Raw genomic sequence first — 25,247 nt, 5'->3', positions numbered from 1 at the left:
CTCGCTCTGTCACCCGGACTGGAGTGCAGTGGCCAGATCTCAGCTCACTGCAAGCTCCGCCTCCCGAGTTTACGCCATTCTCCTGCCTCAGCCTCCCGAGTAGCTGGGACTACAGGCGCCCGCCACTTCGCCCGGCTAGTTTTTGTATTTTTAGTAGAGACGGGGTTTCACCGTGTTAGCCAGGATGGTCTCGATCTCCTGACCTCGTGATCCGCCCGTCTCGGCCTCCCAAAGTGCTGGGATTACAGGCTTGAGCCACCGCGCCCGGCCTCTGGATTTCTTATAATTCCTGACACAGCCTACAACCCCACTCCATTTGTGTTCATTCAACATAGTTTTTTGGTTTTTGAACTTCGGGGATTTTTTCTCTCAAAATGTTTTTGATTTCTAGTTGGTTCAATAAACACCTGTAAACCCCACAGATCTGGAGGAGCGACTGTGTATTTATAGTATGAAAGATGATGTGTGGACATGTGTCCCCGTGGAGATGAGACTAACAAGGTCTATGACTCTACAGATGTTTCATCTTGGAATGACTCTGCCAGCCTTCCAGGTGTGCAGAGAGTAATAATATCACTTGTTCATGTGATTCACGATCCTTGCAACCTCCTATGAGCTGCATCTGTGGATGGAAATTGGAGTCCCAGAGACAAATCAGGCTCCACCTGCTTCCAGAAGCTCAGAGTCTAGGGGTGAGAACCCAGTGGAGAGCAGATGGGGCTATACGGACATAGTAATGATAACACCGGTTTCTTTCAGCCAAAAAAGAGTCACATTACCTAAAACCTGAGGGCAGACGTGTTTATTTGAAGAAAAGAAAACTCCATTGAAATTATTTTTAAAAATTTATAAGTTTTACTGCTGACAGAAGGCTGAAAGATAGTCTAGGGGGAGGTGGAACAGCATCAGGGGAAGTGGAACAGCATGAGGGAAGGTGGAACAGCACCTGTCTAAGTGCTGTGTTAAGAGGGAGCCTCTTGTATGTCTGGAATTGTGGGTTCCTCAGTGTGACTGCAGCCTCAAGTAGGACTAGGAAGCAAGTCAGTTAGGTTGGAGAGGTGGGCAGGGGTCAAGTGAAATAGAGAATTGTGGGCTAAGCAAAGGAGTGTGTTTTCTCTCTAGCAGGCAGTGGGGACCTTAGACATTGGCAAGCAAGGAGAGAGGCATGTTCAGATTCATGGTGTGAGGAAGAGCGATGCCCTAAGATGCAGACTCACACCTTCAGATTCCAGCTGCTGGTACATTGGAGCTGGTAATCTGGTTTTGAGACAGGGCTGTTGTCTCCCTAGAAGACCCCCTCAAGGCCTGACTCTATTGCTCATGGGCAGGAGACAATGATCTGGGCTCAGCATTTGGAAGTTCCATGTACACGCTGGTATCTGTTGGGAATGTCTTGGGCCTCTGAGAAGGGCGAGTGATTTTTCCCTGTGTGAAAACGCAGTGATCCAACTGTGCGTATGTCACCTCCTGAGGATCTTGTTCATCAGAGTCCTGGAGAGAGGGAAATGTTGAGTGAGGGAGGGGGTTCCTATTTTTCAGGCCTCTTAGGGAATAAGACTATCCATGAGGCTGGGCCGAGGAGGACCTACCTCCCTGTTCACTGTTCTGTCCCCCGTAGGCTCTTGGTCCATTACAGCAGCATCTGTAGGAGACAGAAGTCATCAAAACAGCTGGGAGGGCACTTCTGGGTCCTCATTTCATAAGCAGATACCAAGATACAGGGGGAGGCCATAGGTGCCTGAGGTCCCTCAGTTGCCAACAGCAGACTCAGACATTCTATCTCTCTGAGCTCAAGGACTCATCCCATGAATAGCTCTGAGTTCCCATCCCATTGATTCTGTCTCCCACTTTCTGCCTGTCATGGAACCTTCTCCTGGATGTCAGTGGCTGCAGGGACGTGAGGATACAGTTCAGAATCAGGCAATGGTCTGTGAGCTGAAGGCAGGGACAGGGTGTCTGGTGCTCTCTCTAGAAAGCCCTGCCTCTGTGGCTCCTGCCTGGGGCCAGAGATCATCCTGCCGGAGAGGAATACACACCTGCGTGCTCCCATCCTTCTTCCCTACACGGCCCTGAGGTCTCCGGCCTCTGCCTCGTGAGACTTACTCTTTTTGTTGGAGCACCAGCGATGAAGGAGAAAGAAGAGGAGGATGGTGAAGGGGATGATGACCACTGAGGACACAATCAGAACATGCAAGTGTCTGGGGTTACCTGGAGGAAGACAAGACACCAATAAGAAGCTAATCACAGCAGTTCCTCCTTATGGATTGTCTTGCATTTCTTGATTGACAGGTAGCCACATACAACGTCTCTTTAGGACAAGCAGCCAGATGGCGGGAGACCTAGCTTTCTCCGCCTCTCTCAGTTATAGCTCTCACAGTAACCATAGAACGTGCTGAGGATACCACTGCTTTAGTTTAGATGTTTGACCCCTTGAAACCTCACATTGAAATTTAACCCCCAATGTGGGAGGTTGGGCCTCTTGGGAGGTGTTTGGGTCATGGAGTTGGATCCATCGTGAATAGATCAATGTTGTCCCACACGACGGGGTTAGCAAGTTCTCCCTCTATTAGTTCCTGGAGAGCTGGTTGTTAAAAAGAGCTTGGAAGCTCCATCGCTCCCCCTACCCCTTGCTCCCTCTCTTGCCATGTGATCTCTGTGGTCTCTGCACACACAGACCCTCCTTCCTTTCTGCCAGAGTGGGAGCAGCCTGAGGCCATCACAAGAAATAGATGCTGGTTCCATGCTTCTAGTACAGCCTGCAGAATTGTGAGGCAAACAAATCTCTTTTCTTTAGAAGTTACCCAGGCTCAAGTGTTCTTTTACAGCAACAAGAATGGACTAAGACAGCAACGTCCTGAGATCAGGAGGAACATCCCAGAACAGCTGGGCTGTCTTCCTGTTCTTCCTAGAGGAGGACGTCATGCTCACTGCAACCTCTGCCTCTTGCAACTAAGTGCATCTCCTGCCTAACCCTCCCAAGTAGCTGGGACTACAGGCATGTGCTACCACGCTCGGCTAATTATTATTATTATTATTACTTTGTATTTTTAGTACAGATGGATTTTCCCCACGTTGGCCAGGGTGGTCCTGAGTCCCTGATCTCAAATGATCCACCTGCCTTGGTCTCTCAAAGTGTTGGGATTACAACCGTGAGCCACCATGCCCGGCCTATAAATGTATTTATGAACAGTAGACTTCACACTTAAAAATGGTAAAGGTGGTAAATTATATAGGTATATTTCACCTCAATAAAGACTTTTCCAAATGAAAAGAAAAGGGTGTAGGGGTTGCTGGTGATGACATCTCTCTGTGGGTGAGAGGCCGAGATGGGCTTCTGGGAAATAAGTAAGGTTGAGGGGCTGAGGGAACCTTGGATCTCCCTAAACTGAGCCCAGTCTCCCCTCCTCTGGGTCTGTCCTGACAGCTTTCTCCATCTGCCTGGGTGTCGACAGCCCTGAACGCGGGCCTCCATGTGGGCCGTGAAGGAGGGTTTGGAGGTGCCCTGTCTGCCATTCTGCGCCCTGAGCCCACCCTCACACCCAGGCTTTGTCTTCTCTCTGCATCTGTCCATGCTTCTCTCCATCATCAAAAGGAAGCTCCTCAGCTATGGCTCTAGGATTACAAGACGTGGGACAGGCATGGGCTTTCCTCACCTGTGACAGAAATGGGCAGTGGGTCACTCGGGTGTGACCACACATAGGGCAGGGCACGGAAAGAGCCGAAGCATCTGTAGTTCCCTCCGTGGGTCGCAGGGCCCAGAGGGAAGTCGGCCTTGCATGTTCCACTGACCCTCGGCACTGCAGGGAGCCTAAGTCCATGGGCCTCCCCCTCCCTGGATAGATGGTAAATGTCAAACGAGCTCTGGGAGCTGCAGGACAAGGTCACGTTCTCTCCTGCCTGAACCATGGGGCCTGGCTGGGCTGAGAGAGAAGGTTTCCCGTATCGACCTGGAAGGAGAAGAGGCAGTTTCCTTAGGGAGGTTCTTCCTTGTCACAGCTCCCCTCACACCTGAGCTGAGAAGTCACTCCCCTGCTCTGTGACCTAATGCTCTCTCTCTCTCTCTCACACCCTCCACCCCATCTCTCTTCATGTCTATTTCCTCCTTCCACCTTCTCTGTCTCTCTAGGTCTCTGACCTCACGTCCCCATCCCTAGCTATGTTTTCTTTTTTGTACCATTTTATTATCTCTGACCCTCCATGGATTGGTTGACTTAATCTTCCTCTTTCCTTAATTCTGAGTCTCTCATTTTCTGTCTTGTTCATAACTTTCTGCATATTTCTATCTCTTATCTATTGATCAATCTATCAATTATCTATGTATGTATGTATCTACCATCTATCATCATCTGTGTATCTATGACTTATCTCTCTGTTATCTATCATCTATCAATCAATGTATGTATGTATCTATCTATCATCACGTGTCTGTCTGTTTTTCTGTCTCTCTATGTCTATTTATGTATCATCTGTCTATCTATCTACTTATCTATCTATATCGTCTATCAGTCATTCATCATCTATTTATCGATCACCTATCTCTCTGTTATCTATCATCTATCTCTTATCTTTCATCCATTTATATCTATCTATCATCTGTCTTTCTCCATCTCCTTTTCTCTGCCTCTTAGTCTCTCTAGTTCTCTTTTGGCATCTCTGCAATCCATCCCCACATCTTTATCTTTCCCTGTTTTTGTGCCCCTCCCTCAGGGCTCTGATTTTAGGGCATTTCTCTGCTCCCTTCCATCATATGCTCACTGCTCTGCCCTCTTTTTCTATCTCTTTATGTGTCTGTGAGTCTCTCAATTCCCTTCTTCTGGCTCATTCTGTGTGTGTGTTCACGTCTTTGCTTTTTGGTTTCCCTGATTTCACTCCGTGTCTCTCTGTGGGCTTTTGTTCTCAGTAATCCTATAACGTGTGGTATTATTTGAATATGAGCCTCAGAATCCAGTCTGGGGACTCCAGGAACTCACAGCCTACAGGGGTTGGTGTTCTGCTCCCTCACCTGGGGCCATGGTGTCCTGGGAAGATGACAGCTCCACTGCATGGAAGGCAGAGGTTTAAGAATAAACATGGCATCTGTAGGTGCCACAAGCCTGGGGCCACAGGGCCAACTCAGGCCAGATAGATGTGTCTCTTTGGGTTCTCCTGGTAGAGAACATTTTGTGGAGGTAAAACAGAATGGAACCTTCTAACCTGTGCCTGGTCTCTGAACAAAGTCAGCACAGAAGGACACCTCTCTCTGGGACATGTCTGTCTCTCTGTGTGTCTTCTTTACCTCTTTATCTCTTTTCCTAACACCCTGTATGGCCCCTGTGTCTGGCTTCTACATTATGACATGTGGTCTGTACTTGTGTCTCCTGTTTCTCTACCTCTGTTGGTACAGACCTCATGAAGTCACTTTCTCTCCATGAGAGCCCCACATTCATCTTCCTCATGACCACCTGGGGCTTCCAGTCCTAGATCATTCACTCCCTGTCCCTGCCAGGGTGAGAGGCAGGTCTGGATTCTCTCACCTATGATCACGATGTCCAGAGGGTCACTGGGAGCCGACCACTCATAGTGGGAGTGAGCGATGGAACCAAAACATCTGTAGGTCCCTGCAAGGGCAGGCATCATGGGACCCACGGAATAGGTGGCCTGGGAACCCCCATCATGGAACTGTCCAATGAGGTGCAAGGGGTCCTCAGTGATCCCCTCTCTGTGCAGAAGGAAACGCTCAAACCTCATATCTGACCAACATTGCAGGACGACCGTCTCTCCTGATTTCACCAGGCGACCTGGGTGGGCCAGGAGGGAAGGTTTTCTGTAGACTCCTAAGAAGAGAGGTTGTGAGTTCAGAAGGCATCTCCCTTTCTCATCCCATTCATGGGACCTGGAATAAGTGAGGCTTCCCCTCCATGGTGTCTAACTCTCTCCTCCCTGTCTGTGTCTCCATGTTCTTTTCTGTGCCCATCACCCCTGGTGCAGGTCCCTCCATCTGTCTCCCTCCCTCTTCCCTGTCTCTCTGTCTCTAGTACCCCTGACTCCCTTCCCACTGGGCTCAGCATCATCTCTTAGGCTGTTGTATCTGTTTCCCACTAATCTCTTTGCTGGTGTTTATATGGGGCTGGAAGAGGAACCATGACAGGCTGCATGTCTAGGCTCTCAGCAGCCTGAATCAATCTCTTTTGGACCAATTGGAATGGCTGGCGGGAGGTGTGAACTCATCAGTAAGGCAGGCATCAATGTCCCTGTTCCTGATGGGGGTTGGGAGCCTCTCCTGCCATGTCTGTGCCTTTTCCATGGTCCCAGCTGCTATAAGGTGGCCCCTGGTGCTGGTTCCAGGAGAGTCAACCCCTCCCTGTGTGGATCGAGCCTGGTGGTAGCATCAGTATTCCGCATGTGCTGAAATCAGTGTAGCCAACCTTCTCCTTGTTTGGTTTCTTAACTTGTCCTTGACCTGGGTTCCTGTGTTGGTTTCCTGTTGCTGCTGTAGAAAATTATCACAAACATGGTGGCAGGAGAGAATACAATAACCGCTTCCACTTATGGAGAACAGAAATCTGACCCAGTTCTCTCTGGGCTAAAATCAAGGCATCTGCAGGGCTGTGCTTCCACTGGAGACTCAGGGAAAATCAGTTCCCTTGACTTCTCCAGCCCTTAGAGGCCACCTGCCTTCATGGCTCATGGCCTTCCTTCACCTTCAAAGCCTGTAGTGAGTCTCCCTCCCACTATGCTGCTCTAATCCCCACTCTCCTCATCCTCCTCCTCTCATGTGGTCCCTTGTGATTACACTGAGCCCAGCGGGACAGTCCAGGCCGTCTCCTCATCTCAAGGTCAACTCATCAACAACCTGAGCTCCATCTTCACCTTCAGTCCCCTGCCCTATAACATGAATAGTCACAGGGTCCATGGATTACCATATAACCATATTGGGGACAGTTATTCTTCCCATCACAGCACCCATTTCCCTGTGTTCAATCCCCCTTTACCCCAAAGACAGTAAGGTCCTGGGTGATGGGACCCTGGTGGACACCCCCAGCAGAAGCTCTGGGATTCAGGAGGTGGGACAAGGAGAAGCCCTGACAGGAGCCCTCTGACCTGTGACCACGATCGCCAGGGGGTTGCTGGGAGCCGACCACTTAGTGGGGGAGTGCAGGTGTGAACCCCGACATCTGTAGGTCCCTGCATGTGCCGGGGTCACAGGGCCCAGGAGGATGTTCTTCCAGAATCTTCTGTTGTAGAGCTCAGGGGCAGGCACCCCATCTTCCTTGTACAGACTGAAGATGGTAAACCCAAGATGAGAGTGACACTGAAGACTCACGTGTTCTCCTTGAGGCACCACAGCGCTGGGCCAGGCAGAGAGGAAGGGCTTGTCCTGACCATCTGGGGGAGAAGGAGGCACCGCCTTTAGAGAGGAGGATGTGGAGCAGCCCCTCCCTCCCTGTGCTCAGAAGATTCTCCCCACTTTCCACATTTCTAAGGCTCCTACCACACCTGGGTGCCCAGGGCTACAGGAAGAACCCATCCCACATAGACATGGTGTCTCCCTACAAGAAAAGTGTCAGCTGAGAACTTTGAGCAAATGCTGAATAAGCCACTCTTACTAGATTTTAATACTGCAAGATTACTCACATAAAACAACACAAAGTAGACACAGGATGGAGGGCATGACCTTTGTGAATGGAATATCAGCTAATGCATGAACCATAATAAACAACTGAGACCTCATTAGAAGATCTGAAATGTCAGGGTCATGACTGTGGTTCCCCCTACCCCGCTTCTGGTAGAATGACAGTGGCAACACTGCAGCCCCAACCATCATGGAAACGCTGGAGGGTGTGAGTTACGCCCTTGTCCTCAGAGGCCTGCTGTTCTTGCACTGCTTCCCTCCCTTCCTCTGCCGGTAACACCACTTCTTCCCCACACACCACCTCTTTGAGCACTCCAGTCTCAGGGTCCCCACAGACTCAGCCAAGGGAAAGAAAGAACAGGGAGGGCTAGGACAGAGCTGTGGGCCAAGCTTCCCATGGCTTCCTTTTCCTAGTTCATGAGAGATTCCCACATGGCTTCCCATCGTCAGCCCATCAGTCAACCCCTTGTGCTGCCTGCCTAGTGTTTCAAGAAAATCATCTTATGTGGGGAGATGACAACCTAAGGTCTGGGGAAGGACTCACCCACATGTGACCAGGCCCTCTGCAGCAAGAAGAACCCTATAAAGAAAGATCATGATGGATGATCCATCTGTACATCACCTCCAGGCCCATATTTCCACTCCAGACCCATATCTCCACTCCAGGCCCAAATCTACAGTTCCAGGCTCATATCTTCACTCCAGGCCTATATCTACAGTTCCAGGCCCATATCTACACTCTAGGCCCATATCTCCACCTCCAGGCCCATATCTCCACTCCAGGCCCATATCTCCACCTCTAGGCTGGTATCCCCATTCCAGGCACATATTTGCACTCTAAGCCAATATCTCCACTCCAGGCCCATATCTCCACCTCCAGGCCCATATCTCTATCTCCAGGCCCATATCTCCATTCCAGGCCCATATCTAAAGCTCCAGGCCCATGTCTCCACTCCAGGCTCATATCTCCACCCCAGGCCCGTATCTCCACTCCAGGCCTATATCTCCACTCCAGGCCCATATCTCCACTCCAGGCTCCTATCTCCACTTCAGGCCTATATCTTTACCTCCAGGCCCAGATCTCCACCCCAGTGCTCCCTCCCTCAATTCCCTTCCGGGACTCACCAACACACGCCATGCTGACGACCGTGAGCGACATGGTGCTGCCTGTGCAGACAGGCGGCCGCGCTCCAGCTCAGTTCAGCAGCACACAGGATGTTGTGAGGGGCTCATGCAGTTTACATGCTGACCACATCATGAGAGGATGACGTACACAGGCTCTTTCTGCCTTGCGTGAGGCCCAGTGAGTGTTTGCTAAAGAGTGGAACATGGCTTCCTGGAAATTGTTCTGACTAGAATTGACACCTTGCACCCTTCACTATTACCAACTCAAAACACGTCTCAGATCCAATCTCTCATACAGGAGATGATTGAATTTTGTGCTGACATGAAAGACTTTTGACCTATTTTTGTTGTTTTCTTCTGAGATTCAAACTCTTCTCCATGTGCTATTTTTTGCCCATTCAATATGATGTTGGCTGTGGATTTGTCATAGATGGCTCTTAATATTCATTTGGAAACAAGTTGTTACATCTCCATGTTTTTCTGTAGTTTTGAGAGATGATCTTGGCATTTTTTTCCATTTTCATTGTGCGCCTTGTTATGATTTTGATTCTTTGAATTTATTGAGACTTGCTTTGTGGCCAGTCTTAGAATATGACATGTTTTTTTGTGTGTGCAGATAAGAAGAATCTATATTCTGCAGTTGTTGGGTGGAATACTCTGTAGATGTCTCTCAGTGTCTCTCAGGTCCAATTCATCAAGCATTGTCTTTAAGACCAGAATTTCTTTGTTAGTTTTCTGTTTTAGTGATCCATCTGATGTTGTCAGTGGGATGTCGAAGTCCCTTACTATTATTGTGCGGCTGTCTAACTCTTTTCATTGGTGAAGAATAACTTGTTTTATGAATCTAGGTGCTCCAAAGTTGGATGCATATATATTTAGAATAGTTAAGTCTTCTTATCAAATTGAACCCTGTATCATTTTGTAATGCCCTTCTTTGTCCTTCCTGATTGCTGTTGATTTAAAGTGTGTTTCATATGATATAAGGATAGGAATGCCTTCTCTTTTTTTGTTCCCTGGTTGTCCAGTAAATATTTCTCCATCCTTCTACTTTGAGCTGCCTGTGGGTGTCATTTCATGTGAGATGGGTCTCTTGAAGACAGCAGGCAGTTGGCTCTTGGCTTTTTATCCATGTTGCCACTCTATGCCTTTTAAGTGGGGAATTTAGGCCATTTACATTCAGGGTTCATATTGATATATGAAATTTTGGTCCTGTCATTATGTTGTTGGCTGTTTTATAGACTTGATAGTGTAATTGCTTTATATTATTTGTGAGCTATGGCTTGAGTGTGTTTTTGTGGTAGCAGGATTTTATCTTCCGTTTCCTATTGAGCACTCCACTAAGGATCTCTTGTAATGGTGGTCATGGTGGTCTAGTGCTAACAAATTCTTTTAGTGCTTCCTTGTCAGAGAAGGATTTTATTTCTCTTTTGCTTATGAAGCTTAGTTTGATGGGATATGACATTCTTGGCTGGATTTCCTTTTCTTTAATAATGCTGAAAACAGGCTCCTAATCTCTTTGGCTTATACGATTTCCACTGAGAGTTCTGCAGTTAGCCTGATTGGGTTCCTTCTGCAGGTGACCTGCTCCTTCTCTCTAGCTGCCTTTAAGATTTTTTTCTGTTGTGTTGACCTTGGAGGATCTGATAACTGTGTGTATTGGGGATGGTCACCTTGTGTAACATCCCACATGGGTTTTCTGCATTTTTTTTGAATTTATATGCCTTCCTCTCAAGCAAGATTGGGAAAATTTTTCATGGACTATGTCCTCAAATATGTTTTCTAAGTTGCTTACTCTTTCTCCTTCTCTTTCAAGAATTCCAATGAGCCATGTATTTGGTCTTTCTGTATAATCCCATATTTCTCAGAGATTTCATTCATTTTTTAAAAATCTTTCTAAAAATTTTTGTCTGACTGGGTTGATTCAAAGATCTATTTTTCAAGCTCTGAGATTATTTCCCTAGCTTGATCTCTTCTGCTTTTGTTGCTTCTGATTGTATTGTGAAATTCTTGAAGTGAAGTCCTCAGTTTCAGTTCAGTTTGGTTCTTTCTTAAAATGGATATTTCATGTGTCAGCTCCTAGATCATTTTGCTGGATTCTTTGGATTGGTCTTCATCTTTCTCCAAGATCTTGGTGGGCTTCCTTATTATCCAGATTCTGAATTCTATGTCTGTCATTTCAGTCATCTTAATACGGCTAACAATTGGATTTCTGGGGAACTATTGAGTTGCCAGAGTTCTTGTATTGATTCTTTTTCATGTGTGAGGGCTGGTGTTCCTTTAACTATGATGTAAGTTAAGCATAGTCAGTTGTCTTTATTTCCAGGTATTTTGAGAGGACTGGGACTCATATAGAATCTTTATTTGTGGCTGAGTCTTTGCCTTAGTTTTCACAGGTGCTGTATACTGGCAAAATATTTTGGTGTTGTGTTTTGGTCTGTGATTCAGTAGGTGGTGCTTAAGAATGTTGGCTGGCAGATAGTTTGTTACTCAGCCACATGGCTCCTTCGTATTTTTGTGCAGCTCTCCCCAGCACTCTGTGGTGAGGGCGGAGAAATGACCCCTTCACCTAGTCCACTCCTGAGCTTTTGAGGAGCCCCCTTGGATGACCAGCTCCATGACTGTATTTCCTTTGTTAGGTGTTCTAGTCAAAGGTGTGGATGTGATGTCGAAATCACCTCACACCACAAGACGCCCAGCTAATTTCTGAATTTTTAGTAGAGACAGAGTTTCACCATATTGGACAGGCTGGTCTCGAAGTCCTGACCTCAAGTGATCCACCTGCCTTGGCCTCCCAAAGTGCTGGGATTACAGGTGTGAGCCACTGCACCCTGCCAGGGGTTCTTGAGTTGACACATCAATCATCCACTTGGACTGGTGATTGGTAATTCTGATATTGGTCCTTTTCCTAGGGTGGAATTCTCATCCTCCTTCCACGGCCCTGACTTCAAACTTTAGGGAGCAATGAGTTGGATTATTGTTCTGATTTTGAAGGGGAAGCTGATTTGTATTTAAATATTCATTTTTTTATTTTCTTGAATTTTTTTGACCAATTAAAAAATTTGTTTTCAACTAAGTTTATATGAGAAACTAACTCATATAAAACTCAGAGATGGTCTTCTCCTGATATATCCGTTTTATATTTTTATGATTGCCTTTTAAAATATATTGAATGGTTGTAATTCCAGGGACATGTCTTTCAGAACAGTATTTATTCTTATCTACATGTTTTGGAGAGTGCACTAAGGGACATTGAAGTTTATTTTCTGAAAAGAGTTTAATTTTAAAATGTATTTTATTTAATAACTCAATGATTTGGAATGTCTAGGTATTTCAGAGATTGTTTTAGACAATTGGTTTTCTTGTGATATGTGACCACTTCATCTAAGCTGAATAATGTCTTCATAATGTCCACTTAGAATTTTTGAATTCTGTAGGATCTGTACTGATGTCATTGTTTCCTTTCTGATATTGGTAACTTTCCTGGGGTAGGATTCTTATCTCCTCCTGAGGTCCTGCCTCTAAAATTCAGGGAACAATGAGTCAGATTAGTACTCTGATTTCAAAGGGAAAGTTGATCATCTACCATTTTTTGTTTATGTAAATGGACACATTAACATCCCTTAGCTGAACCTTAGTTTCCTTGTTTGGAGCATTTTGCTATAAATCTCACTTCTCAGAGTGATTGTGGGGCTTGATGTGGCTGGGGTATGGGATGAGCTCAAACCTAATTTATTTCCAGACCAGTTTAAGTCATGAAGGGGTTGGGACTTGTTAGAATCCTGTTGTTGGACTCCACAGTAAAGGTAGACATTTGAGGCACTCAATCAAAAACCCCAGTTGTTCCTAGCACTGAGAAATTTGATAGAAAGTTTCTAAAACATTATTCATGGTCTTATGCACAAAAGGTAAAGTGATAGCACCGGAAGTAGACAGGGAATCATAAGTAAAAGGAGAGAGCAAAGCTCAGTGGTCACCAGTGCCTGGGACCATCAAGGGGTTATTAAGGAGGAAGTTTCCACTTCTGTGTGGAACAGAAGAGGCTCCCTAGGGTCCTCCCAGACAGGGAGTGAGTCAAGACTCTGGGCGAGGCTGGAAGCTCTGGTTCTCCTTGAGTTTTTGTTGTTGTTGTTGTTGTTGTTGTTGTTGTTTTTGACAGAATCTTGCTCTGTCCCCCAGGCTAGAGTGCAATGGCGTGATCTCAGCTCACTGCAACCTCTGCCTTCTGGGTTCAAGAAATTTTCCTGCCTCAGCCTCCCAAGTAGCCGGGACTACAGGTGCCCACCACCATGCTCAGCTAATTTCTGTAATTTTAGTAGAGATAGAATTTCACCATGTTTGCCAGGCTAGTCTTGAACTCCTGACCTCAGGTGATCCACCTGCCTTAGCCTCCCAGAGTGCTGGGATTGCAAGTGTGAGCCACCATGCCTTCTCTGAGATTTTACAGATGGGCTCTGGGACTTCTCTGCTCACTGACCGGAGCCCCTGGTCAGCACTGAGCCACCTCCTCCGTGTGAAACAGTTTCGTTGCAGTATTGTATGAGACCCCCACTGGACCCGTCATTGCCCCACACAACTGCGAGCAGACACTGAGTCTGGGAAATTGAATGCCATGTGGAAGTAGATATGGGTTAGACCTCCCTTTTCAGCTCTCAACTCCAAAGAAAGCCATGAGAGAAACCTTAGGTGGAAGACAAAGTGTGAGAGGTGAGTAGTCCAACAAAAAGGACCAAGGAAGTGTATTTTTTATTTTTATTTTTTGAGATAGAGCCTCGTTCTGTTGCCCAGGCTGGAGTGTTGTGGCCCGATCTTGGCTCACTGCAGCCTCCACCTCCCGGGTTCAAGCGATTCTCCTGCCACAGCTTCCTGAGTAACTAGGATTACAGCAATGCCCCACCATGCCCAGCTAATTTTTTAAATTTTTAGTAGAGATGGAGTTTCACCATATTGACCAGGTTGGCCTAGAACTCCTGACCTCAGGTAATCTGCCCACCTCAGCCTCCCAAAGTGCTGGTATTACAGGCATGAGCCACTGTGCCTGGCCTCAGACTCATGTTTCAAAGTCCCAAATACACATTTGCCCACCTATTCCAGTTATTTAATCCAGATCTATGCTCAGAACTGAAGAGATGGAGAATCAATAGTTCACTTCAGGGAATGTGGCAGCTGGAAACAAAGAAAAATGTATTACATGACAGTGGACCAAAGCATGCGATCACAGGGGTGTGGACGCAAACCCACCATGGGGGATGTGCCCTCACATCACAGGGAGCAAAAGGAAGGGAGGGGCAGTCACGGAGGGTCCACAACAGCAGGATGGAAAGCACCGCCGTTTAATGGAGGTTTAATAGAGGAGGCATTCTCTACAGGCACCCAGGCATCTTCCTGCACCTGACCCATGCCTCCCCTTCTTGACCTTCTCAGTAGACAGTTTCCCGAATGATGGTCCAGACTTTCTTTCAGAACCTTTTGGGACCATCAGATTCACTGCCAAGGCTCTAGCACTCTGACGGGTGCATTGTTCTCTCTTGTGTTTACCTCCTGGCTGCATCTTGGGGGTTTCTCTGGCTGTGCCAATCCTAAAACAGCAGAATCCCGAGGACCACCAGGACCAAGCCAGCCACGGCCATGTGGATGAGATTCTCCACGGTATAATCCTGGGGGTGTGAGGCTGGGGATGGTGGACAAAGAGGTCACAGAAGTCAGGGCAGATCAACATGACCCAGGACCCCTGGATGTCCACCCAGGATGCCCACCTCCCCTTCACAGGACCTGACCCTCTGTGCCAGCCCCATAACCGAGAGCATCTCCTCACTCACTAGTCTTGGAGTCTGTCTGGTTTTGTGACGGGCTGAGGGTCTCAGTTCCTCCTGAGAATCAACCAAAAAAGGGGGGAGGTATGTGAGGAGTTGAAGAGACTCAAGCCAACATGTCCCTCAGTTTCTGCATTCCTTTGTGTCTACATTTCTCCTAACTGTTCTGCAGTTATGTGATAGAACCTTTTCCTGATGCAGCAGAGGTACACACATACATATATGCATAGGAATAAGTGTGTGTATATACATAATTGAGATATAATAGTGTGTGTATGTAAATATATAATGCTTATGTATTATAAGATATATAATAGTGTGTGTATATACGAATATGTAATACATAATATATAAGATATATAATAATGTGTGCATGTAAATATATAATGCATAATATGTATTATAAGATATATAATAGTGTGTGTATACATAAATATATAATATATAATACATAATAATATATATAATAGTGTGCATATACATATAAATATGTAATAAGATATATAATAGTGTATATATATAAATATATAATACATAAAATATAATAAGACATATAATAGTGTGTGTATATCTAAATATATAATACATTATATATTATAAGATATACAATTGTGTGTATATATAAATATATAACACATATGATATATAATAGTGTGTATATATAAATACATGATGCATAATATATAATAAGATGTATGATGTATGTGTATCTCTAAATATATAATACATAATATATAATACAATATATGATAGTGTGTTAATATATGTTATATATATTAATTATATATGTTATATATAAATATATAACATGTAATATATTTATATAATATATAATATATAAAATAAAGAAATATATGATATATAAATATATTATATATAATATAAATATATGTAATATAAATATATATAATATAAATATAAACTTTATGTATTTATATATTGTATGTAAATATATATTAATATATTTATGTATAACATATACATTAATATATAAATCTATAATACATAATATATAAGATATATAATAGTGTGTATATATGTAATGCATAATATATATTATAAGATATATAATAGTGTGTGGGTGTATATGCATAAATATATAATACATAATATATAATAAGATATATAATTTATATAATTGTGTATACATAAATATATAATACACAGTGTATAATAAGATAGATAATAGTGTGTAGGTATATATAAATATATAATACATAGTATACATTAAAAGATAGATAATGGTGTGTGGGGTATATATAAACACATACATATATATTTGAAGTGAGAAGAGTTTTATAAAATTTAGAAACAAGTTGGTCCTCCATTTTCTTGTGGTTAATGTAATCATTATCAATAAATCAGAAGAGATCATTTGGGAAAGGATTGAAAGGGAGTGTGTCAGTGGTAAATTAATGGGAACTAAAATTAGCATACTCAAACCAAGAACTTTCTCATCTATACTTAACTAATTTTAGAAGATAGAAAGGAATCAAAGACTTTCAAATTATTCAAGTAGTAAAACAATCCTTAAAATTCACAATGTCCACAATTGTTATGAATATAACTTCAAAAGCCTGCTGATATGAATGTATAAAGTTTGATTTTAAATGTATTGGATACACAGACATTATTAATAAGAAGTTATTCTCCATCATGAATGCACATATTTAATTCAATACCAAAGAAAATCAGAGCACTGTTATTTTACATCATAATGCTACCTACCAAATTAAATGTGTAAATTATAAATGCCAGCATTGCTTTGAAATCTTCAGAAACAGAAAGAGAAACAATAGATACGTGGGCATAAAAAAATAAAGGACAGAAAGGAATTGCGCACGAGGTTTGCTGTTGAATATTTGCCTGCATGGCTGCAGTGAGCAGGTGTACGATCTCCCCTTAGTCTCAGGTATGCACTGAGTGTTACGGGGCCGCCGTGGGAGCCCAGGTGGGGAGTGGGTGGAGCCTCCGTCTTCCATCCTCAGTCTAAGTATGATTCCTCTGAGGTTTTCATTTCAGTCCTCCCTGGCCTTTAGCCCCATCTGAGGTCTCTGGGGTGGGAGCCCAGGCTTAGGAGGTCCCTGACAATTTCCACCCTCTTGTGGGCTGGGCCCTCCCCCTTTACTCCTCTCTTTCCTTAGCGTCCTGAGCTCTGCTGGGGGCAGGGCCTGAGCTGAGCCTTTGAGCTCAGGGAGGACAAGGTCAGGGGCCTCACCTGAGACCACGAGCTCCAGGGGGTCACTGGGGTGAGACAGCAGGTAGGGGAAGAATCTGCGTGAGCTGTAGCACCTGTAGGTCCCCGCGTGGGCTGAGGTCACAGGACCCATGGGGAATTCAGCCTGGTGCTAGTGAGCTTGGTGCCCTGATCTCAGACGCAGCAGGTGATGGGCTGCCCCCTCCTTGGTCAGAAGGAAAGTGTCCATCGGGCTCCGTGACTGACACAGCAGGGTCACGTTCTCTCCTGAGGCCACCGTGGGGCCCGGCTGCACTGAGAGGAAGGGTCTGGCACGGATCTGTCCTGGAGAGAAGAAGGATGGGTGAGGGGCTGCCCCACCTTGTTCTGAGCTGACAGCTCCCCAGGCCTCTCTCTGGGGCCCTCAGTCTCTCTGTCTCTGTTTTCTCTGAGTCTCCCCCTCCCCACCCATCCCCTGTCTCTCTCTGTGTCTTTCTCCCTTAGGACCCCCACCCCTCATCCTGGCCATCACCACCTGGGCTCCCCCGGCAGGGCCTGTGCAGAGCCTGGATCCCTGACTGAACCCGCTGGGCTCCTCACCTGCGATCAGGATGTCCAGGGGGTCACTGGGGGCCGACCACTTGGAGGAGAGGTTGTGTGCACCGGAGCATCTGTACTGGCCCCCATGGGAGCCCCTCACAGGGCCCAGGGGGAAGTTGGCCTGGGAGAGCCCAGCCTGGGGCTGCTGGCCAGAGCCCTGGAGGAGGACATGTCCCTGCTCCTTGTACAGAGCGAATCTGTCGTAGCCGACATCAGAGCCACACTGCAGGGTCAGGTTCTCTCCACGGGCCACGACAGGGCCCTGCGGGGTCAGGAGGGAGGGCTTCCTAGACACGCCTGGAGGAAAACAGGAGTCGGGACTAGGAGGACTGGTTCCTCCCACGCCCCTTCCTTCTCGCATTCTGGCCCTGCGGGTCTCACTGTCTCTCACACTCAGTCTCTCTGGGCTCAGGAGTCCCAAACTTCCCCTGTTCCACCCTCCTACGTGGGACTCCCTGAGAGTGAGTTCTCAAAAATAAATCGGGCAAGGAGCGGACATCTGTACGTAAGACCAGGACCTCCATGGTATCACTGGATTGCGACCACACCCGGGTGATGTTCCTGTAATATCCATGGCATCTGAACATCCACCGGTGATTGGGGGCCACAGGGCCCACAGGTAACAGGGCCAGGAACAGCGCCTTGGAGAGTTCCTGTGAGTCCAGCATCCAATAGAGCTTGTTTTCTCCTTCCTCAATCAAAATGAACCTCTGAAATCCCACCCTTATGCTACACTGGATGGTCACGTTCTCTCCTGAGGTCACCACAGGGCTCGGCAGGGCTGAGAGGGTGGGTTTTCTGTAAGCTCCTAGGAAAGAAGGAGACACTGTCTTAAACGGGATCACGCCTCCCACATCATCCCCCAGGGCTGAGTTATTAGAACGAAGATGCCCCTGAGAGCTGACCTCCTTCCTGAGGGCAGAGCCTGGGGCTGGGACCCCTGAGTGTCCTCTTACCTGTCACCACCAGTTCCAGCGGGTCACTGAGCTCTGATCAGCCTGCAGAGCTGAGATAGTGACAGCAGTATCTCCCTGCATAGTGCTCTGTCATGGATGGGATGAAGTTGGTCTTGTTCCTGGGCCCTGGTGGGCTCTGTTGGTACCAGGTCATAGGGCTTCCTTCCTTGGTGAGATGGTAACCCTGGGTATCCAGGGTCCCCTGGCACCAGAGGGTCACGGAGCTCCCCCAGCTGATCACAGAGCCTGGCTCAGCCCAGAGGCTGGGTTTGGGGAGGATCCCTGGAAGAAACCACAGGCTGGAGTCCACAGACCTCCCCCGCCCTCATTCCCAGCTCAGGCCACGGACCCTCTTGATTTTCTCACCCTCAGTTCAGAAGGCCCTGAGATGAGAGTCTGGGTGCTGAGTGTGAGGTAGGGCATGGTAGCTTAGCAGAGACTCACCTGCAGGTGCTTGGGTATTCTGGCCCAGACTCAGCCATGGAGGAGAGTTTCCTGTGGGGGATTTGGAAGACAGAGGTGTGACTGCTTCCCTTCCTGCTGGAGCACCAGTAGCCACTGGAGCCCTGAGGGTCTCCAGTGAACAAGGCTGCTGTGGGACCCCCTTCACCCCAACCCAGTGCCCCTCCTGTCCCTCATCTCTCCACCACTGACTGAGGCACAGAAGAACAGTGAGGATGGACACCATGATGCCTGCTTTGCATGCTCCAGCTGTGGGACAGGAGACCACACGACCCTCCAGGACAGACAGACGCGCGGATGTGGTTAAGTCAGAGCCTGCTGCCGCCTGTCTGGGTCCCCACAGCTGTCAACCCACAGGAAGTGGACAGCCCCTTGCTGGGCCTATCTCTGATTCCCCCAGTGTGGGGGCTCAGGAGGACCCAGGCCCTCTGCACACATCTCAGCCCAAACCTGAGGTGTCCCCTGATGGCCAGGGCTCCTTTATCTGAAAACCTGCCCGTGGAGGGTAGACCTAATGTCACGTCTAGGTCAGCTACCAACTGGGTGGGAGTCTAAACTGAAAACACAGCCCTTATTTTCTCAGAGCCTCCACTCATGACATCGACTTTCTTTTTCCCCACCGATGCAAAGACAAATATTTCCCCAGGAGACAGTCATCCTGATCTGGAGAGACTCACTTCCTGCTTTCAGTAAATACAGTCGATTTCATTAGGGGAGGCTCTGGGAAAATAAGGGGATGCAGATTAGCAGAAGATGAACATTCAGCAACTTGTTTCTCAATTAATTAATTTATTACCAAAGAGAGAGAAATGGAAATATGAGAATGGGGACCACGACTAGAATGTGGTTGAGGGAACGGTTTCTATCTTATTCCCTGGCAGAGAACTAAGGGATAAGAACAAGAAAGCTGGCCGGTGCGGTGGCTCACGCCTGTAATCCCAGCACTTTGGGAGGCCGAGGCAGGCAGATCACAAGGTCAGGAGTTCAAGACCAACCTGACCAACATGGTGAAACCCTGTCTCTACTAAAAATACAAAAATTAGCCGGGTGTGATGGCATGCACCCGTAATCCCAGCTACTCAGGAGGCTGAGGTGAGAGAATCGCTTGAACCCAGGAGGCGGAGGTTGCAGTGAGCCGAGATCATGCCACTGCACTCCAGCCTGGTCAAGAGAGTTGGACTCTGTCTAAAAAAAAAAAAGAACAAGAAAGCCCAGTGAGAGATGGTTGTAAGAACACACTAAAGAGGAAAGATCACTCAGCACTGGGAGTGGTGACTTACGCCTGTAATCCCAGCACTTTGGGAGGCCAAGGCGGGTGGATTACCTGAGGGCAGAAGTTTGAGACCAGCCTGGCCAACACGGTGAAACCTCATCTCTACTAAAAATACAAAAATTAGCCAGACGTGGTGGCACGCACCTGTAATCTCAGCCACTCAAGAGGCTGAGTCAGGAGAATCTCTTGAACCCAGGAGGCAGAGGTTGCAGTGAGCCGAGATTGAGCCACTGCACTCCAGCCTGGGCAACAGAGCAAGGCTCTGTCTCAAAAAATAAAACTTGAAAAGAGAAAAGGAGAAGGCTAAGAGGAAGGAGATGGAAAGGAGAGGAAACACGCCTGAGGTGGAACATTACATGTAACATGGAGTAGGCAGGGAATCCGATAGAGCACTGAAACTCCTGTTGGGTGCGGCGATGGGTGGCCCAGGCGGGTGGATCACATCACATGAGGTCAGGAGTTTGAGACCAGTCTGGCCAAGAGGACGAAATCCCGTCTTTACTAAAAATACAAACACTACCGGGCTGTGGTGGCAGGCGCCTGTAATCCCAGCTACGTGGGAGGATGAGGCAGGAGAATCGCTTGAACCTGGGAGGCGGAGGTTGCACTGAGTCAAGATCGCACCATTGCACTCTAGCCTGGCCAACAAGAGCAAAACTCCATCTCAAAATAAATAAAATAAAATAAAATAAAATAAAATAAAATAAAATAATAAATAAAAAGAGGACTGAACATCTCTTGTGGGGTGTCAGTAAATGGAACCAAGCAAGCCACCACCCTTTTCCTTTTGTCCTACAAGTGTCTTTCTTGGCCTCCGGGAAGTGAGTTCCATTGTGTCAGACCCTATGTTTGTTGCTGCTGGGTTCATCGAGTCCCCTCCCTTTTCACCTGTGGCTCCCCATGGATTCCCAGGCCCCAGCCAGCATTGTGAATAGAGCCAGGAAGACCAGCCCTATCACACCCCTCCTGATAGAATTCCCACAGCGTCATCCTGGAGAACAGGGGCTGGGGGCTGGGGTAGGATCACAGACCTTTTCATGTGGGCCAGGCCCCTCCCTCCACAGGAGTTCTGACATGGAGCCCATCATCACCCATTTCACCCTGACAATATTATTCCTGCCCAGACACCCCCATTCTCCCTATATCATCATGGGCACCTCAGTGAAATCCATGGTTGAAGGTCTCTGTCACTTACTCTTCTCTCTTCTCGGAAACTTTCCTTGGATCCTTCCAGAGCCCTTCCTGAGTGTGCTGCAGGGTCTCTGCCACACGGCACACTCTCAGGAGCCCTCATCCTCCCCCTCACCTACTGCGCCCACACAGCCAGGTGCAGGCTCCGTTTCTTCATCTTCCCTTCCCCACAGGCCCTGATGGAGAGTGGATTAGACTCGCTCCTGAGTAGGGGCTCAGGTCACTCTGACCCCTTCCTCCCTGTGGATGAGGTCTCTGTCCCAGAGCATTGGAGGCTGAAGGGTCTCGCGGATTCCCACACTGACCATGGTCTCAGATGCACTGACCACAGTCTCAGATGCGGATGGGGACCCTGGGAACTCAGGAGGGGCTGCCTAGCCCAAGGTCCCACAGCTGGAGGTGGCACAGCCTTCACTCACACGGGGGCGTTCTGTCTCCCCAGGGACTTCACACTGGAGGCTAAGAGCACCACTTTGCACGCCACATTCAGGGGTGGATTCTGTGGGTGACTAACAAGTTCTCCTAGGGTTCCAAGGTAACAGGACAGCAAATGGGTGAGGGAGAGCCTCCCTTGCCCCACCGAAGTAGGACCATTCTCTACGGAGGGTTGGTCCCCTGCCTTCCTCTACTCTGTCATCTCCCTAGTGACTGATAGGGGTCCTGGGGTGTCTTCCCTGGAATCCCATGAGGGACAATTCCTCTCCTGAGAGGGAAGGTATAGAGAGGACTAGCAGGTGCCTGGTGATGGAAAGTGCCCATAATCAAGAGACATTGCCTCCGCCCGGGATAATAAATATCCGAGTTTCCAGATGGGAAATCTCTCTGTGGTGAGAGCTCAGGAGGGGCTTCTGGAAGATGGAAAAGGGCGAGGGGCTGAGGCCACTGCTTATGTCCCCGAACTGCATCTATGTTTGTCCTGACCTCTTTCTTCACTCACTTGGATAAGTAGGACCCCAAAGTGGGCCTCCAGACGGGAAGCAGTGGAGAGTGTGGAGCTGCCCTGTCTACCTGACACCCCCATCATACTCAACCTCTCTTTTCCTCTTTGTATTTCTCATTGCTTCAATTTGTCTGGAATCCCTAAGATTCCCATGTCTCCAGCAGGCTGTCCCTCAGACATGGCTTTATGATTTATTGTTTCACAGGACCTGCAGCAGGCATGGGTTTCCCTCATAACAGTGCTGATCACTCACAGGCAGAGCGTTGACAGAGAGCTGCAGCATCTAGAGGTCCCATCACCAGCCCCAAGACCGAGAGAAGCTGGCCTGAATGCTCCACTGTGTCTCTGCACCCCAGTGAGCCAGTGTCCGAGAGCCTCTCCTCCCTGTAGAAGGCACAGGTCAAATAAGCTTCCAGAGCTGCAGAGCAAAGTCACATTCTCTCCATCACTACTTACTGCAGGGCACAGTTGAACTCAGACGGAAGGTCTCTTGCAGACAGCTGGGGAAAAAAATAGTCCTTGGTTGTCAAGCACAAGCCTTACTCAGCCTATCCTCAGGGCATGAAAAAGGCATTCTCTCCACCTGTTCTGGGGAGCACACTCTGTGCCCGCTCGTGCCTCTATCCATCTCGGTTCTAGCTCCACAACGTGACTCATCATGTGAGTGTTTTCCTGTCTATCTTTGCTCAGCTTTTCTTTGGATCTCTTGCTTTTTACCTGCGTGTGTGTGTCTTTCTGCCCTTAGAGATCTAGGGTTCTCCTGGAACACAGAACTGTTTACTTTGAGGACCCTCAGAAAACATAGCCCTGGGCTAAGGCTCTCTGTCCTGGAACTAGGTTATGGGTATCACCATTTCCCAACAGCATGTCTGAAAGTGCTAGAATCTTCAAAGAATTTGTAGCTTGTTTGTAGGATCTCTATAGGGTCTGATATTGCAGGGACCAACCAAGGTGCCCTCACACCTCAAGATGCAGGAAGTGACCCCTTGGTGAAAGTGATTGGAAGTTTTACGTAGAAGTTTGTGTCAAGCCACATTGCTGAGCAATGCCTCAGGGTCCCAGTCTTCATCCAGACCTTCCAGGAGCCTGGCTGGAGACGGTGTCTGGTGTGTCACTGAGCCTCATAGCAGAGGAAGGGGACTGTGGTGGAAACTACCTCCAAGATACCACCCAGTCCTAAGCTGGGGAACCAGCTGAGCTTGGACTCTGGTGGTGAATGAACCAGGGGACATTTATTTGAAGGGTTCTGGGGGTAGCATGGTGTAGGTGCGTTAATTATATGTAAAGGGGAAGATCTTGAGAAAACGACAGATGCTCCACTCTGTGCCTGGGTTTACCAGAGGGACCAATGAGGCCCTCACAAGACCCAGGAATCCCACTGGGGAAGTAGGCTTAGGGAGATGTGTTTAAGACTGTTAACTGAGTCACAGAGAGAAGCAGAACAAGCTAGGTTTGTGGTTTTGTTTCTCCTAAATTTCCTTTCTCTGACTTCTTCCCTTCTGTAAGTAGCAGAACCCTCTCATCACCATCTTTCAAAATCTTTGCGTTGTTTGAGCTCCTTGTATATTCTGGAGATTAATTTCTCACTTGCAAATATTCTTTCCCATTCTGTAGGTGGTCTCTTCACTCTGCTGTTTGTTCTCATGATTGTGCAGGAGGTTTGTAGTTTGATAGGATCTCATTTGTCTATTTTTGCTTTTGCTGCCTGTGCTTTTGAGGTCTTACCTAAAAAATCTTTGCCCAGATCATTGTCCTGAAGTGTTTCCCATATATTTTCTTCTCATAGTTTCATAGTTTCCAGTAGTACATTTATTTCTTTAATCCATTTTGAGTTGATTCTTTTTTTTTTTTTTTTGACAGAGTCTCACTCTGTCGCCTAGGCTGGAGTGCAGTGGCACAATCTTGGCTCACAGCAACCTCCACCTCCCGGGTTCAAGTGATTCTCCTGCCTCAGCCTCCTGAGTAGCTGGGATTACAGATGCATGCCAAAGCACCCGGCTAATTTTTGTATTTTTCTTTTTCTAATAGAGATGGGATTTCACCATGTTGGTTAGGCTGGTCTCAAACTCCTGACCTCAAGTGATCTGCCCGCCTCAGCCTCCCAAAGTGCTGGGGTTACAGGCATGAGCCAACACACCTGGCCTTGAGTTGATTATTGTGTAGTGTGAGATATAGAGGTCTAGTTTAATTCTTCTGTACATGCATGTCCAGTTTTTCTGGAACCATTTGTTGACGAGACTTTTGTTTCCCCAATGTATGTTATTGGGGCCTTTGTTGAAAATCTCTCAACTATAGATGTGTGCATTTATTTCTGGGCTCTCTGTTCTGTTCCATTGGACTACATGTTTATTTTTATGACAGAACCATGTTGTTTTGGTTACTATAGCTTTGTAGAATGCTTTGAGGTCGGGTAGTGTGATACCTCCAGCTTTATCCTTTTTGCTCAGAATTGCTTTGGCTATTTGGGGTATTTTTTGATTCCATACACATTTCAGAATATTTTTTTCTCTATTTTAGTGAAGAATGTCATTGGTATGTTGATAGGGATTGCAATGAATCTATAGATCACTTTGCATAGTATAGTCATTTTAAACAATATATATTCTTTCAATATATGAATAGGGAATATCTTTCTGGTTTTGGGTGTCCATTTCAATTTCTTTCTTCAGAGTTTTACAATTTTTATCACAGAGATTTTTCACCTCCTTGGTTTAATTTATTTCCAGGTAATTTTTGCTGACTATTGTAAATGGGATTGCTTTCCTGATTTCTTTTCAGCTAGACTATTATTGGTGTAGCTGAAAAAGCTGCTAATTTTTGTATGTTGATTTTGTATCCTGCAACCTTACTAAATTTGTCAGTTCTAAGAGTTTTCTGGTGGAGTCTTTAAGTTTTTGTAATGCAAATTTAAAGCGCAACGAGATACCAACTCATGCCAGTTAGAATGGCGATCACTGAAAAGTCTGGAAACAACAGATGTTGGCCAGGATGCTGAGAAATAGGAACGCTTTTACACTGTTGGTGGGAGTGTAAATTAGTTCAACCATTGCGGAAGACAGTGTGGCGATTCCTCAAGGATCTAGAACTAGAAACACCATTTGA

The 25,247-nt window shown here is 46.9% G+C and overlaps 1 protein-coding gene and 1 pseudogene across 1 annotated transcript; both read right to left on the bottom strand.

The window, feature by feature from the left end:
• Nucleotides 1–793: 793 nt before the first annotated feature.
• On the bottom strand, nucleotides 794–8,822 carry LOC104675314 (killer cell immunoglobulin-like receptor 3DL3). Its single transcript, XM_010379828.2, is given in 9 exon segments — nucleotides 794–1,423; nucleotides 1,426–1,491; nucleotides 1,590–1,642; nucleotides 2,104–2,208; nucleotides 3,654–3,947; nucleotides 5,514–5,813; nucleotides 7,081–7,365; nucleotides 8,157–8,192; nucleotides 8,738–8,822. Coding segments are annotated over 9 exon segments (1,251 nt in total). The 5' UTR covers nucleotides 8,772–8,822; the 3' UTR covers nucleotides 794–1,345.
• A 5,446-nt stretch (nucleotides 8,823–14,268) lies between these two features.
• On the bottom strand, nucleotides 14,269–21,308 carry LOC104675313 (annotated as a pseudogene).
• Between the last annotated feature and the right edge of the window lie 3,939 nt (nucleotides 21,309–25,247).

Source organism: Rhinopithecus roxellana, chromosome 12, assembly GCF_007565055.1.
Source record: "Rhinopithecus roxellana isolate Shanxi Qingling chromosome 12, ASM756505v1, whole genome shotgun sequence".
Classification (NCBI taxonomy): domain Eukaryota; kingdom Metazoa; phylum Chordata; class Mammalia; order Primates; family Cercopithecidae; genus Rhinopithecus; species Rhinopithecus roxellana.
This window is presented reverse-complemented; position numbering and strand designations above follow the sequence as displayed.